The 14,396-nt window shown below is 57.7% G+C and overlaps 5 protein-coding genes across 5 annotated transcripts; 3 read left to right on the top strand and 2 right to left on the bottom strand.

Annotated features, from left to right (window-relative positions):
* Nucleotides 1-63: 63 nt before the first annotated feature.
* Nucleotides 64-2,345, top strand: CCMA1212_008680 (putative RNA-binding protein sce3; the record flags this gene model as incomplete). Its single annotated transcript, XM_073705797.1, has 6 exons — nucleotides 64-67; nucleotides 130-186; nucleotides 312-359; nucleotides 613-681; nucleotides 741-1,022; nucleotides 1,087-2,345. 6 exons carry the CDS (start codon nucleotides 64-66, stop codon nucleotides 2,343-2,345), a joined length of 1,719 nt encoding a protein of 572 aa, XP_073555718.1.
* Nucleotides 2,346-3,874: 1,529 nt separating this feature from the next.
* Nucleotides 3,875-4,672, top strand: CCMA1212_008679 (uncharacterized protein; the record flags this gene model as incomplete). Its single annotated transcript, XM_073705796.1, has 1 exon — nucleotides 3,875-4,672. One exon carries the CDS (start codon nucleotides 3,875-3,877, stop codon nucleotides 4,670-4,672), a length of 798 nt encoding a protein of 265 aa, XP_073555617.1.
* A 289-nt stretch (nucleotides 4,673-4,961) lies between these two features.
* On the bottom strand, nucleotides 4,962-6,680 carry CCMA1212_008678 (Golgi pH regulator; the record flags this gene model as incomplete). Its single annotated transcript, XM_073705795.1, has 1 exon — nucleotides 4,962-6,680. One exon carries the CDS (start codon nucleotides 6,678-6,680, stop codon nucleotides 4,962-4,964), a length of 1,719 nt encoding a protein of 572 aa, XP_073555618.1.
* A 1,225-nt stretch (nucleotides 6,681-7,905) lies between these two features.
* On the top strand, nucleotides 7,906-10,052 carry CCMA1212_008677 (uncharacterized protein; the record flags this gene model as incomplete). The annotated part of the gene is made up of 7 exons (XM_073705794.1): nucleotides 7,906-8,169; nucleotides 8,271-8,404; nucleotides 8,515-8,655; nucleotides 8,779-9,010; nucleotides 9,149-9,301; nucleotides 9,649-9,877; nucleotides 9,956-10,052. The coding sequence occupies exons 1-7, from the start codon at nucleotides 7,974-7,976 to the stop codon at nucleotides 10,050-10,052; spliced, it is 1,182 nt and encodes a 393-aa protein (XP_073555609.1). The 5' UTR covers nucleotides 7,906-7,973.
* A 587-nt stretch (nucleotides 10,053-10,639) lies between these two features.
* CCMA1212_008676 (uncharacterized protein) lies at nucleotides 10,640-13,167 on the bottom strand (the record flags this gene model as incomplete). The annotated part of the gene is made up of 3 exons (XM_073705793.1): nucleotides 10,640-11,308; nucleotides 11,388-11,763; nucleotides 12,842-13,167. The coding sequence occupies 3 exons, from the start codon at nucleotides 13,165-13,167 to the stop codon at nucleotides 10,640-10,642; spliced, it is 1,371 nt and encodes a 456-aa protein (XP_073555610.1).
* Nucleotides 13,168-14,396: the final 1,229 nt, after the last annotated feature.

The following is a 14,396-nucleotide window of genomic DNA, read 5'->3' as shown; positions in this document are numbered from 1 at the left end:
CTGCCCTTTCGCGCATCGGTTGCTGATATCGTTGCGCGAGCTCGCCCTTGTCAAACCGCAATCATGCGTATGTCACCGACTCCCGCGCTGCTCCCGCCCCGAGAGTGCCCTGCTGACGCTGGTCCATAGCTCCCAAGAAGAAGGAACAGCAGAAGATGTCCCTCGGGGACTTTCTGGCTGATTCAGGTCCGTCACCCCTCCCTGGATGCCCTCGTCGACCACTCCATACCGGGGTCGCATCGACACCCCGCCGGCACTACAAAAGAATGTAGTCCGATCATCGGCATGCTTGATGCTGACTCTCGACGCAGGTTTTGGTGGAGGCTCCAACTGGGCTGATGAGGTTGAGGAAACCTACGGTATGTTGCTGCTTGATCAAGTCTCGTCTGCTGGCCTCTCGCTAACTTACTTCTAGTTTCTGGTAAGTGCTGCATGGCGTTTAGCAATCATCTACCCGGGCAACAAGGGAGGAGAAGAGAGGGAGGAAACTTTATTGGGAATGGACTCAGAAGAAGAGACAGGGAAGGGGAAAGAAGCACAAGAGCGAGACGATATATCGCATGCCAGAGTTCTCATAGCAGAGGGTAACATGACATTGACCAACTTCCACAGGAACCCAAGCCCTCCCTCCGGCTCGCGATACCGGCCGCTCCATGGCTGCGTCTTCGTGGCAAGACCGAGGTATGCATCCTTCCAGTCCCGACCATTGCTTCTCGCCGCCCGTGTTAACACTCGTCAAGGCTACTCCGTCCGCGAGTCCATCCCCTCCAAGCTTCCCGAGAAGCCCCCGTATACCGCCCACCTTGGCAACCTGTCCTATGACGCCACCAGCGAGTCTGTGACCGACTTCTTCACCGGCTGCGATGTTGTCAGCGTCCGAATTATTGAGGACCGTGAATTGCAGCGCCCCAAGGGCTTTGGATACGTCGAGTTCGGCAATCTCGAAGGCCTGAAGAAGGCCCTGACCCTTGATGGACAGTCTTTCGAGGGCCGCATGATCAAGATCAAGATCGCTGATCCTCGTATGTCTCGTCCCTGCATGCTACACCTGCCTCCTCGCACTTAGTATGCTAATTGATGATGCAGCTCGTGGCGGCGAAGGCCGAGAGGGCCGTGGCGAGTCTGCCCGAGACTTGAGCGAGTGGACCCGCAAGGGCCCTCTGCCCGACCTTCCTTCATCGAGGGGTCCCCGGAACGACTTTGGCGAACGCCGCCCTCCTCGTGACCCCGCCTTTGAGAGCCGTGCTCCTCGCGAGATGACCTGGGAGCGACGCGGACCTCTGTCTCCTCTGTCTCCGCAGGAACCTGGATCCCGTGAAAGCAGCCGTGCGCGCGGACCTCAGGAGGGTTTGGGAGAGCGCAGCGACTCGTACCGCGGAAACCGCCGGGAGCCCGCGGCCTGGGGTGAGGGACGACCGGAGGGCCGCTCTCCTCGGCAGTACAGCGACCGTGCCGAGCGCCCTGAGCGTCCGGAGCGCACCGCCACCGCTGCCGAAAAGGATTTCCAATGGCGCGACCGCATGCGTCCCGATGCTCCCAACGCGCCCGCAACCGAGGCTCCGGCCTCCCCTGGTGCCGCACCTCCGGCCCATGCTCCGGGTGGTCGTCCTCGCCTGAACCTCCAAAAGCGAACCGTTTCGGAAGCTGCCGATGCCGCCACCTCCAACACCTCGGACTCCAAGGCCAGCCCCTTTGGAGCTGCTCGACCCATCGACACCGCCGCAAGGGAGAAGGAGATTGAAGAAAAGAGACTGCAGGCGATCCAGGAGAAGCGGGAAGCAGACGAGAAGGCCAAGGAAGAGAGACGTCTGGCCAAAGAAGCTGCCGCTGCCAAGGCCGAGGCCGAGGCTGAGGCTGCAGCTAAGCAGGCTGCTGAGCCCGCCGAGACTGCTGAGCCCGCCGAGGCCAAGACTGAGTCAAAGGCCGAGGGCGAGACGGCAGCCAAATCCGAGGAAGAACCCAAGGCCGAACAGGAGAAGCAGAACGGTGCGGCGGAGCAAAAGGTGCCTATTCGGACGCGTGACCAGCCCAGGGATTTCAATCAGGGACAGAAATCAAGAGCTACCGAGTCTGGAAACTGGCGATCGGCTTCAAATGAACAGCGAATTCCCCGAGGGGGCCCATTCAACCGTGGAGGCCGTGGTGGCCGTGGCGGTGACCGAGGAGACGGCCCTCCCCGAGGACCTCGCAACGACAACCGGGCGCCTCGTGCCAATGGCCAGCACGCTGCTGCTGCTGTTGCTCCCGCGGCCGAGGGCGACGCTCCGGCCCCGGCCCCGGCTGCTGATGAGGACGGCTGGACCACCGTCCCGGCTGGTAAGAAGGGACGAATTGGACGAGTGTAAAAAACAAACCAGAACGAAAACGAGGGATCACGAAAAGAGCGATTGTAAAATTTTGATGCCATTTCCTTTCGGTTTTCAATGACTAGAGATTACCGTCGCAAGACCTCTGCCAGCGGATCCGGTCCTGCTATGTCGTGTGCACGTTGTTCCGATTCCCACCATTCTATCGATTTGCGGGCAGGCCCTTTCCCTCTACAGCCTGCAGTCTCGCCCGTCTCCGGCCGCAAACCGCTTGGATATGGCTCATGACTTTTCGGCAAGGCTGGATGGTGCCGTACGAGTGTCAGAGGATGCATCGGTATGTATCTTTGGGCGCTCGGGCATCAGCTGGCGTGGTCCATTGCGACGGCTACTTTGTCCTACCATGTCCCTGCCTGCTTTGGCTTCCCGACAAGCCTATTTGCTTGCTATGTGGTGGACGGGATATAATGAAAGTTTGTCTAAAGTTGCATGTGGCCGCAACACTTTATCTTGATCTTTTCGTTTTTTTTTCCCCTTCTTTCCTTTCTCTTTTTTCCTTCTTTTCTTTCTCTTTTTTCTTCTTTTCTTTTTTCTTTCTCTTTTTTCTTCTTTTCTTTTTTCTTCTCAAATTACAACGGGGGGTCAGGAGGGTTAGGAAACGGTCAAAATGATGCAAGTATGCTTTTCCAGTTATGACGTGGACTTACGCGGGAACAGACCAGATTGAAAAGGAGGGAGAGATGATTTGCATGATCAACATTCTAATGATGACGAAGATGGCCGGCTCACGCTCTACTTTGTGGTGATGGGGGAGCGGGTTCTGTCTCTTCATCTGCGGAACACGGGGGAAACACAAAAGGGGGGATTCCTTCTGCAGGCTGCCTTTGTTTGCCTTTCCCTTTTCCTTTTCTCTTCTTTCCCCACTATACAGATCTCTCTGTCGTTTGTCAGGGAGGCTGCAGCAGAGCGGGAAGGGGGGAAGCAGGAGGGTAGACTGGGCAGGCCTGATGTTTGCTGTTGAGAGGAATCGAAGACATGGAGGCGTCTTGACTGGGGCTGGAAAAGAGAGCAGAAGAAAACAAAGCGACTCACAGCAGAGTAAATAAACCGACCTGACAAGGGGGCCGAATGTAGCCGCTTTGAAGCGCGTTCGATTGATAGAGGTAAAACAATATATATATATACATTTAAAAAAGGATGGGATCGTCTTTGAAGACTGACAAAGGCTGATGTTTGTGTCAGTGTTTGTGTGCCTGTGAAATCGTGTTGCCTATATCAGGCAGCCAAGTTTGCAGTTTGGATGCTGCCTGGCTTGCCGTGTGATGTTGATGTGTTGAAGCGGGTGATGATCCGGATATATTATATTGCGCCCCCCCTTGTCCACTTATCGTGGCATCCTATTCAGCCCATGTTCTCTATCTCAACGTCGATATAGACCTACTGTATAGACTCACCTCCTTCTTTACCTCTTGATCTCAAACGTTCAATCCTTTTCTCAACAATTTCATCTACACTCCATCATCAGAAAACCAAAAAAAGCAAAAAAAGCTCCTTAAAACCAACAAACAATGGCCACACAACCCTACCCCTACACACACTCCCCCCCTCTCTCCCCCCTCTCGACCCTCCCCTCCCAATCCCTCTCCACAACAAGCGACCCCCCCATCGCACACCTCATGACCAGCGTCCTCATCCTCCGCCAGCCTCGAACCCGCTCTCCGTCTCAATCTCAATATCCTCCTCCTCCGTCTCCGCCGCAGATCCTCCTCCTCCGCCGCTCCCCAACAGACTCCTACCCCCTCAAATGGGAAACCCCAGGAGGCTCCGTCGACCCAGCCGACCCGTCCCTGCTCTCCGCCGCCGCGCGCGAGCTCCACGAAGAAGCCCGGCTGTCGAACCCGCGCTTTCACGCGCTCGTCGGCATGGCCCGCTCGTTGAACGCCCGGGAAGCTGCGCGAATGGGCGAATGGGGGATTCCGCCTGAGGAGGAAGACGCCAAGGACGTCCTCCTTCTTCTTCTTCCTCTTCCTCTTCAGGAGGGTATGAGTGGTGGTGGTGGTGGTGGTGGGTTGGAAGTGAAAGTGACGACGTTTTTGGAGACGGGGAATGTTTGGGGCAAGATGAATCTCATTGCGACTGTTGACGAGGACGATTGTGAGGGTGTTGTTACGGATCCGGAGGAGCATTGTGAGTGGGGGTGGTTTACGGAGGAGGAGGTTCGGAGGGGACGGGCGCGGAGGGTGGATGACGGGGAGGATGGAGAGGGGAGGGAGAGGGAGATGGTGCTAGAGTTTACGAGCCAGGCTGTTTGGGGGTCGATTCTGGAGAGCTTTAGGGTTGGGAGGGAGCTGGGACTCATTTTGTGATGGGTGCTGATGGTGGGTTCTTCTTTCTCTNATTTGCACCCGGGGGGGGTGATGAGATGTTGCGTGATGGGATTGTTTTGCTTCGTCATGAGATATAGATGGTTAGATGGGTAGATGCTTGCAGCCGTAGAGAAGATGATGATACAATGGCCAGTAGAAGAAGAAGAAGCTAGAATAAGACAACAGCCCGTCCCTTTCGGAAATCAAATCAACGCCACGCCAACATAGAAAAGAAAAAACAGAACATCAAAAGAAAACCAGACCCTCAGTGTGAAAAGGAACAAGGGCATCACGACCTCTTGGCCCCCATCTCCTCCATCCCATACCCATCCAAATCCCAATCCACCTCATTCCCACCCCCACCAATCTTCCCCCCCAACCAGATCCCCAGCGCCGTCACCACGCTTCCCACCAGGAACCATCCCTCAAACCACCCGTCCACAAAGGCCGGCGTCAGCGCGCCCCTGAGAACGCCTCCCACCGCCGACCTCGCCTCGCTGGGCAGCTGGCTGCGCAGCAGCAGGCTCGCGGAAATGACATAGGTAGCCGCGACCTGGCCGACCGCCAGCGCGAGGTTCGCCTGCGCATGCCGCAGCAGGCCCGGCGTCCACTTGGCAAACAGGTGGAACGTCTGGATGGCGCTGTTGGCGCTCGCCACGAGGATCACGCCGCTCAGGGCAAAGCTGATGATGCGCGCCCACGCCATCTGATCCAGCTTCGGATCCCAGTGTCGCGCCAGGAGGCCCAGGAAGCGGTTGATGGGGTCGCTCGACGCAAAGCTCGCCGACGGCGAAGACGCCCTTCGTAGCGTCGTCAGCGCCGTCGCCAGGATGCGGTACACGCAGTACGCGCTGAAGACGTACGACGGCACCAGCAGGAGGCGGCCCAGGGTCGTGGAAGCCCGTGCCGACGCCGCGCGCTGGCTCTTCATCAGCGCCAGGTTCGACGACAGATTGGCCTCGATGGCCTCCAGCCCGGCAATCTCCATCCGCAGCGTCTGCATCTCCGCCTCCTCGCCCGACAGCCCGCGCATCGACCCCATCACCAGTCCGACCAGGCCGCCGCCCGTCTTGCCCCCCTTGCCCGAGTCCTGCGCCGCAGCCGCCTTGCGCTGCAGCTGCTGCAGCCGGTGCCGCTTCGTCGCTAACATCTCGCTCGTCGCGTCTAACCCCGTCTGCTTGCGGTTCACGTCCGCGTCCGTCAGCGGCCTGCGCCGTCTCGTCTCCGCACGGCCAAACGTATGCCAGGGCGCCGATACTGACGCAAAGCCCGACAGCAGCGCCATGAGCGAGATGCCCACGACGCCAATGCGCTCCAGACACGCCCTCGTCAGGTCTTCACCCGCACTGCCCAGCACAGCCCTCGCCTTGTCGCCTCCATGCTCGGACGCTGGCGGCGGTACCGCACGAAGCAAGATCTCCGCCCGCGGCACCACGCTGCCCATGGTCCAAAAGACAAACAGCCACCCTCCAAAGAGCGCCGCCTGCAGGCCCAGGGCAACCCGCGGCAGCCTGCCCTTGGCCGTGCGCTGGAAGCTCCAGCCGGCGCTGGCGACGAGGCTGCGGCACTCCAGCCAGGGTATCAGCACGACCAGCATGAACAGCAGCGCCGGCACCGTGACGCCCAGAGCCAGGTTCCTCGCGGCCGCGTCCACGGCGCCGACAACCTCGGCCATGATGAGGGCGCCCAGCGTCGCCGCCAGCCCGACCGTGGTGCCAAACGCCCAGGCGGCGCCCCTCTGCCTCCAGCTCTTGCTGCCGTGCTCGGCGTGGGCCTGGCGAAGCGCGGCGGGCGCGTGGGACGGCAGCACATGGTCCTCGCCGTCGCGGACGTCGTCGTGGGCGGCGCGGCTCAGCTTGGGGAAGACGTGGCGCACGGCGACGGCATTGGCGGCCAGGAAGACGGCGGCGAAGGGCAGCGCCGACAGCAGCGAGGCGGCCGTGATGGCGTGCGGGCTGGGCGGAGCGCAGGCATCGTGGGCGCACGACGGGGGGGAGAAGGGCCACATTTGCGTGTGTCCTCTTGCTGCGGGTTGATGCTGCTCGGTCGCTTTGCTTGTTGTCGGTTGATGTCGACGAGGGTCGTGCTCTTGAACTTGTTTTTCTAACAGGATATGACTGTCCGGTATCGAAGATATAATTCCAATCACAATATCGTCGTCTTGTCGTCGCCGCAGTCGCAGTCGCAGTCGCACTCGATCTCGTCGTGCAATCTCCCCCGCCAAATCCTCGTACCAGCTCCAAAGTAACGTAACTCAAGCCGCCACAGCAAACAAATCCGCCTATCCTTGTCTTGCTTTCCTCGCTCTTTTCTTTCCCCCTCTTCGTATTCTCAAATACAAAGATAGCGATGGAGTTCAATACAGTGCAGTCAAATCAGATAAAGTGGTAAAAGAGTGTCGGCCAATGCAGCGCAAAGGTTGGGAGTAAGTGAGTAGGTGGTATGAAGAACGAAGTCCAGAGTGAGCTATTAGACCGCAAAGCCGCAAATGAACAACCCCACGCTCATATCAAACTAGCCTGCTTGTCTGCTAAGATAGGAGTAAAAAAGCCGCGCGGATTCGGATTATCAGCTGTTTGGGAGAGAATAGTGGCACATATCGCGGATAAAGAGTTTCGAAAGAAGCACTGGCGTGTGAGGTAGAGCCTGTAAACACTCCCATATATCAAGGTAGAGCGAGAAACAAATCACGAGAAAGATGTTGGATAGAGCGAGCCAGCAAGAGTAAAAGAAGAAGAGTAAGAAGGTATATCACCGAGCCAGGGCCCAAGGAAAAAGACATGGAGAAACCACAAGAATGACGACGATCCTTCGAACTTTCTGCATCCGGGGTCGTTTCGCCATGGAGGCTCCACCAAGTGATCCGGCGGATAAACCGGCCAATGAATCCCGCCCAATGGCATCACATCATCAAAAGGTACCCGGCCAAAGGCACCATGCAGCAACTTCAAGGTTCACCTCCCACACACACACACACCATCTATTTTCAGCAACACCAGGATATACCTAGTAGTAGACTGCAGCGTATACTTCCAAGACTTCGTATCGTGCATACTGTACTGTCGTCACATGATTCCCTGCTTCGTAACCTGCAGCACTACTACTACTAACTCGCATCAACAAGTCGTCCATTGCTCTGTTCGTTTACAAGCCCTCGTATTACTGCACCATATCAGCATCTTGGCCTCTCGTGCAGTTCCAACTGCCTACAGCCTCCTCTCCCCCTCTCTCAGGCCGCGTCAACAACCGACAGGGATCGTCCATTTGCACCCCGTTGCTTCGTCATCGTCTGCTTCACGGAATGCACGGCACGTTCCAGCCCGCATCAAATACTCAATCGCTTTCTTCATCTGGCTGCCGCGGAGCAAAACTAGTCCCTATGTATCGGGTAGATGCCATGATTGCTACCATCTCCCCCCCTCATCAATCATGGCCCGACCGGCGCTATCATACAAAGACAATACCCAGCCGTCTCATCATGGCCCACCGCTCTATGCGTTCCAATTGTTTTCGTTAAACTGACCGATCGCTCATCTACCCGCGCTTGTTGTGCCGTGAAGCCCTCCTTCGAGCCCTCTCATCTTGTAACCTTGCCTAGCCCGTATAGTCAAAAGTCCTCCTCCGTCACTCCCCGGACGCTTACCCGCGCTTCAAACGAATAATCGCAGACAGTTTCTTCGCCACGAGCGAGTAGAAACCCTTTCTATCATCGGCGTCCAGGGCTGCAACTGCGTTTGCATAATCGTTGTCATGTAATACAACGGTATTGACCACAACTTCTTCTACCGGTGTGCTGGATGACTGGCTTCCTCGGCAAGACTCTTCTGAAGACGGCAATGTAGGTACAACAAGCTGTGTCCCAGCCTGAGAAGGCGCTTGCAAGCTGGCTCCCTGCTGCTGCTCCTGCCGCAGATGCAGTCCACGGCGAGCGTCAGGCTGCCCCGGAAGCTGTCGCTGAGTTCGACGTTGGGAGCCTTGTTGCTGTAGCTGCAACTGATGCTGGGATCCTTGCTGCTGTGGCTGCCACTGATGCCGGAAGTCTTGTTGCTGTGGCTGCCGCTGGTGCGGGTAACCTTGGTGCTGTGGCTGCCGTTGATGCTGAGAAGCTTGCTGCCGTGGTGGTGGCAGTAACCGCTGCTGGTAGCCATCGCGGTGGAGCTCCAACTGATGCTAAAAGCCTTGCTGCTCTGGCTGCATCTGATGCTGGGAGCCTTGCCGCTGTAGCTGCAACTGCTGCTGGAAGGGTTGATGCTGTGACTGGAATTGACGCCGTTGCTGTTGCTGTGGTTGAGATGCGCGATGAGGCGGATGAAGCAACGTCTGCGCTTGCGACGGTCCGTGAGGTGGATGGACCGGCGTCTGTGACTGGGGCGCTCGAAAAGGTAGATGGACCAGCGCCTGCGTCTGAGACACTTGGAGAGGCGGTTCCATCAGCGTCTGTTGTCGAGCCTGGGCCTGAGACAACTGCAGCTGTAGTAATTGCAACGCTATCAACTGTCGTTCTTGTTGTTCCGCGCTTTCTTGCTGCGGCTGTTGCGGGAAAGAGGGCCGGCGCTGGGAATGAGAACGGCGAACCTCCTGAAAATGGCAGTCTACATGAGAAGAGGGGAGGCGCTCAGACGCTGAACGGTGCAGGCCACTGGAAGAGCCATATTGCGGGGAAGGGCGGCTCGCAGCAGGAGATTGATACACTGAAGAAGGGGGCTGCGACGCTCGCTCTGGTGTCCTGTCCTCCGACTTCGCGCCCAACCTTGCCTTTAGCACATCAATTTCCCTTACGAGGCACACCTTGTCCTCGTCCGGTGGCCGCACACCCGTGGGACTGCGTGCCTTCGCCTTTTGTTTGCCCGTCGAATACATGTTGGCAATGTCGCGTGCCCTCGAAGCTTCCGCGGCCCAGTCATTGAGCTGCCTGAGTTCAGTATGTACGCCATGACGGGCACCCTCGCCGCCATCCAGCAACAGTGGGGATGGAGATCGGGCTTGTGAAGGGGGTGTCACCGCCGCCGGTGGTGAGGATGTGGCTGACCGCGAACGCCGCTCCTTTCGAAGCTCGATTGCCGACAGCTCGGGTGATGATCCTCCGTCGACCGCCATTGGCCAGAGCAACGGCGCATGGGGCCGGCGAGCCTTGGATCCCTCGTGTATAAGCTTGGCTCTAGAAGATGAGCCCCTTGCGGCCTGGCCCCAGGGTGATACACCTCGGTGAGAGCTTGAGGATCCGCGTCTCGACGATGCGACCCTTGGAGATGTATCGTCGTTTGGCCCATGAGAGGGTTCTAGAACCGGCGACAAGGTGAGCGGATATTCGTGTGCTGACTGCCTCCCCCGCCGCTTTCTTCCCCTCGAAGGACTATCCATGAAAGCATCCATCATATAAGGGCTACGAGGACTCCGTGCGAAATAATCGTCCACGGGTGTGCGCTGGCTAGAAGAGCCAGCCATGGAAGAAGAACTGGGCGTAGAACAGCCCGTTGTAGATTGGTAGTCCATCACGTAGCTGCTCGTAGAAGTGGCGGCTTCGTCGGGCTCGTCCGTGAAGGGGCTCGTCATGAAATGGCCGTGCAATGCTGGAAGGGCCACAGTAGCACCGTCCGCGGGCGGTTGGCTTGTCAAGACCGACGCTCTCTAACCACGAGGCCTCGAGCTTGGCGATGCCTGAGATGGTGCGCTGCCCCCAGATGGCTGTCCCAATGCTGGTGCTTCTCCGACCTCTGGCGCTGGTATTGGTGTTTCCGAGGGCGTTGACTCTGAAGCAGACGCCGATTGACCCGATTGGTGCCCCCTGCGACGATAGCGAGCGCTATAGGTGCGGGATCCGTCTCCGTCTCCGCCTCCCCTCATCGTGACCTCCGGTTCGACCTCTGCTATGTCGCCTACTGCTGCCGCTGGAGTCACCGTGGGGACATCGGGGGAGTCGTCCGAGCGTTGAGCCTGAGGGGCACGGTCTCGGCCGACGCGCATCTTCTAGGATGCACCCCCAGAGTTCTGCGCCTGAGCTTCATCCGACTCGTCGTCGTCTTCCTCATTGATGCCCTGTCGAAGAGCGGCCGCCTCGCTGACCTCCATTTTGTGAAGCTGATCGAGCTTCTGTTGCTGATTCAGAGCGTCCAACCCTGTCATGACTTCAAACTCCCCCTCCTCATCATCTTCCTCATCCTCACTATTGGGGGCGCTGGGAGGCGAGGGGTCGGTGCTGACACGGCGCGCGGCACTTGTTCGGGGACCGGCCACGGTATCGGGGGATTTTGACCTCAACAAGACCGACTCGTGCAGAGGCTTGATGGTTGGATCGAACTTGGCAGGCAGGCCCAGGACCTTTGCTACCTGATGCGCCTCCTCCTCGCGCGGAATCTGTACCTCCAGCTCATAGGTGCTGCTGGCTTCGCTATCGGCCTCGTGCTTGCCATTGGTAGCGGCCAGCATGCTGACGTATGTTTGTCGCGTGCTGTCGTTTGTACGCTTAGCCTTCTTCTTATTGCGTTTCTCGCTGGGCCTAACGACGACGACGGGTATGGGAGAATACTGCAGGCAGTACTTTGAAAACGAGTTGCGGTTGTTGACGAGGCCTTGGATGCCTCCGAGGGACCGCCCTCGAGTGCCCACAATGAGCATGGCCGGCTGATATAGTTGGATCTGGCGTTCAAACAGATTAGTTCAGCCCGGGGACGGTAGGGGGGAGCGGTGAAAGGAAAATGTCATCGCAGCCACTTACGAGCGACTGAAAGGTAGCATGTAGCTTGCCGACTGCATACTCGAGGACGAAGGCGACGGCACGGTTCTCGGTGTTCTTTTCCAAGATGCTCTTCATGACCTGCTGCGCATCGCTGTGGTATGACTTCTCGCTGAGCCGCACGTCCTTTTCTATGACGCGCACGCAGATGATTTCGTCGCCGTCATCGACCAATTCGTCGAGCAGCCACTGAATGGCATAGTCCGAATACGAGTGCTCGTCAATGCCGACCATGAAGGTGCGCGATCTGCGGCGCGGCTGATACCCATCGTGTCTGACATTGAGCACGAGCGACGAGGGGACTTTCTTCGATGTCTCGCCGCTGGGGACGTTGTCAAAGCCGACGTGACGCTGGAACCTGTCGGCCGGTTGCGAGGTTAGCGCTGTCATTCCGTCGCACAATTCGAGGAGAGAGACGAGTAGGAACGCGCAGGTCAGGAGAGAGTTGGTAAGAGTGAGAAGGGTAAGATTGAAACGAGTGAAGTCTAGTTGGCCCAGACAGCAGACAAGGAAAGAATGCGTGAGGCAAATATCACAAGTGCCAGGGAGGAGGAGGCATGTGAGAGCAAAATGACGGAGACTTGCGACTGCGGCGAGTTGGAGCGGCGTCCGTCGAGTCGCACCGCAGGAAAGGGTGAGCCAGCGGGGTAGGCAAGAGAAAAAATAGCCATAATGAGAAGCTCCCGGAGCGGTGGGGCCAATGGGCTGGTCTCCTCTGCCAGGGATCATGGGAGAAGGGGTCTCGTCTGCTGGAGATTTGGGGAAGAGGCATCCAACCGCCAGCCAACGGGGCCTCAGGCCGGGGGTTGGCGGCATTGGACGGAGACTCCAGCACTCTGCGCTGCCAGCTCTGGCCACATCCATCCGGCGCGTGCTCGCTCAAAGATAGCTGCATCCTCGGCCTCCCAGGGACCAGATGGCCGGACACGACAGACGGGATCCGGATGTTCGTGCAGAATAGGGAGTGCCGCTAGCGTGGGGATCGAAGCCGTCCTCGGCCCACATGGACTTGACACTATCGCAGCTCTACCGCTGTACCCGACGACTCGCTCGGGCAAGGAAGAGAGCCATGTCGTGCTGGCAGGTCGGACGGCGACGCAACGGAGGCGATGCCAGGCAGGCTCAAGAAGTGCATTGTCCATGCATGGCCGGCAATTTTGTGCCGAGACGACGCTGTCGGAAGGCCTGGAGAAGCACAATATGTCTCTTGTAGATTGGACACAGGCCGTTCCCGCTGAGCACAATGTCTTGGAGCGCCCTCGGATCTCCAAGACACCACTTGACATTTGCCGTTATTGCCGTTCCGGGACACGCAGCATCAAGCATGGAAACACAAGAGAACACACAGGGCCCAGGGTGATGTTTATATGGAGGGAGGAGAGAACAACGAGTAGAGTGTAGACAAAGTAGAGGAAGACAAAAGTCCCAAGGCTTACCTGCTATGAGGAGGAGATGGAGCCCGTCCTTTCGCACCGTCTGAAGGCCGCTTCTGGATGCCGATGGCCTTGCGTTTGCCGGCAGACGAGGCCGATATGGTCTTACCCAACGGAGCCCCGTTGGGCTTCGCAAGCTCGGTAGCAAAGCTGATGCTCGAGTGCCTCCGAGAAGAAGTGTCGCTAGCATTCGAGGCCAGAGGCGCCGAGTTCTGGCTGCCACTAGCATCAGACGGCGGGAAGTATCCTTCTTGAGAACGCTGGGGTGGCGCCGTCGACGATGGAGAGATATCCGAGTCGGAAGCCTGGGGCGTCTTGAGCGACTGCATGGCGATTTGCGCAGTGTTGTCCATTCTTTAACTGCGTAGTCTGCACCGGCTCGCAAGGCTTGTTCGGTTTTCCCACCCGCTGTGAATGCTGATAAAGAGCGGTTGTAGCGAGTTGACGTAGAGTATCGACCGGGAGACGTCGTTCAGGTGAATATGAAGCCGATCAAGATGGGCAAATGATCAAGGCGTGTCCGAGGAACCTGATCTTCGGCTGCTGGAACAAAAGAACGAAAGAAAGACACGAGAGAGAGATGAGGCAAAAGAAAGAAAGAAGCTGTGGTGGAGAGATAGAAACAATACAGCCGAAGGAGAAAAAATGCTGCGTCTTTATGGATATCGCGTTTGCCGGTGAGGTCGAGAAACAGTCCAAAACAGACGATCCAGAGCCCGGCACCAAGATGCCGAGCTGGCGCGACACGGCAGACGGGCAGGTCGGGAAGGTGCAGGCAGGCTCCGGGCTTCCGAGGTGAGAATGCGAGCAGGAAGGTTGAGAGATAAGGCGTGGGTGAGACTTGCTGGAAGAAGCAGAGGATGAGGAATTTGCGGGAGAACGAGGTGGGATGAGGAAGAGGGAAGAAGAGGAGGAGGAAGGGAGGATGCGGTTGCGGGATAGGCAGAGCCGAGCAAGGGCCTCTTTCTGCCAAGGTAGCCGGAAGGACTGAAGAGAGTCAGAAAAAAAGAGGTAGTAGACAGGATCTGATTGCCGTAATAGGAAAAGACGTTCAGAAGAGATGAACAGACAAAGAAAGATGACAGGTGTTCTTCCTTCTGGGTTGGGTACCTGACTCTTCTTGAGAGAGGCTCAAAGGCAAGGTAGGTGAGCTTTCGAAAGGGGAAGCAATTACGTCGTGAAGATGATGTAGAGAGAGAAAGGCGAGGCTGGAAGACACAGACAGACTCGGCAGTGCTAGGCCAGCAGGTACTATCCCGTCCTGGCAGTCCAGAGACGCCCGAGGGGAAAAAATGGAACCAATGTCTGCCGCTTCCTCTGCTCGTTGACCCCAGACTCGGCTCGACGGTTCGTTCGTACTTGTACTCGCTACCCTGTCTTGTCTTGTCTTGTCGTGCCTTGTCTTGCCTTGCCCTGCCTGAAAGGACTGAGCTTGTCCGCCGCAGTCGAGCTCAGTTCCCCTTCTCCACAGACCAGAAAATGCACGGATCGTCGACGTGTGTGCTGCAGCAGCCAAGAACAAGCATAAAAACAAGCAGCGCCTCTAATTTTCTCGGTC

The sequence above is a fragment of the Trichoderma ghanense genome, assembly GCF_004382785.1.
Source record: "Trichoderma ghanense strain CCMA-1212 chromosome Unknown scaffold_13, whole genome shotgun sequence".
Lineage (NCBI taxonomy): Eukaryota > Fungi > Ascomycota > Sordariomycetes > Hypocreales > Hypocreaceae > Trichoderma > Trichoderma ghanense.
The sequence above is the reverse complement of the archived record's forward strand: the minus strand, read 5'-3'. Positions and strand labels throughout refer to the sequence as shown.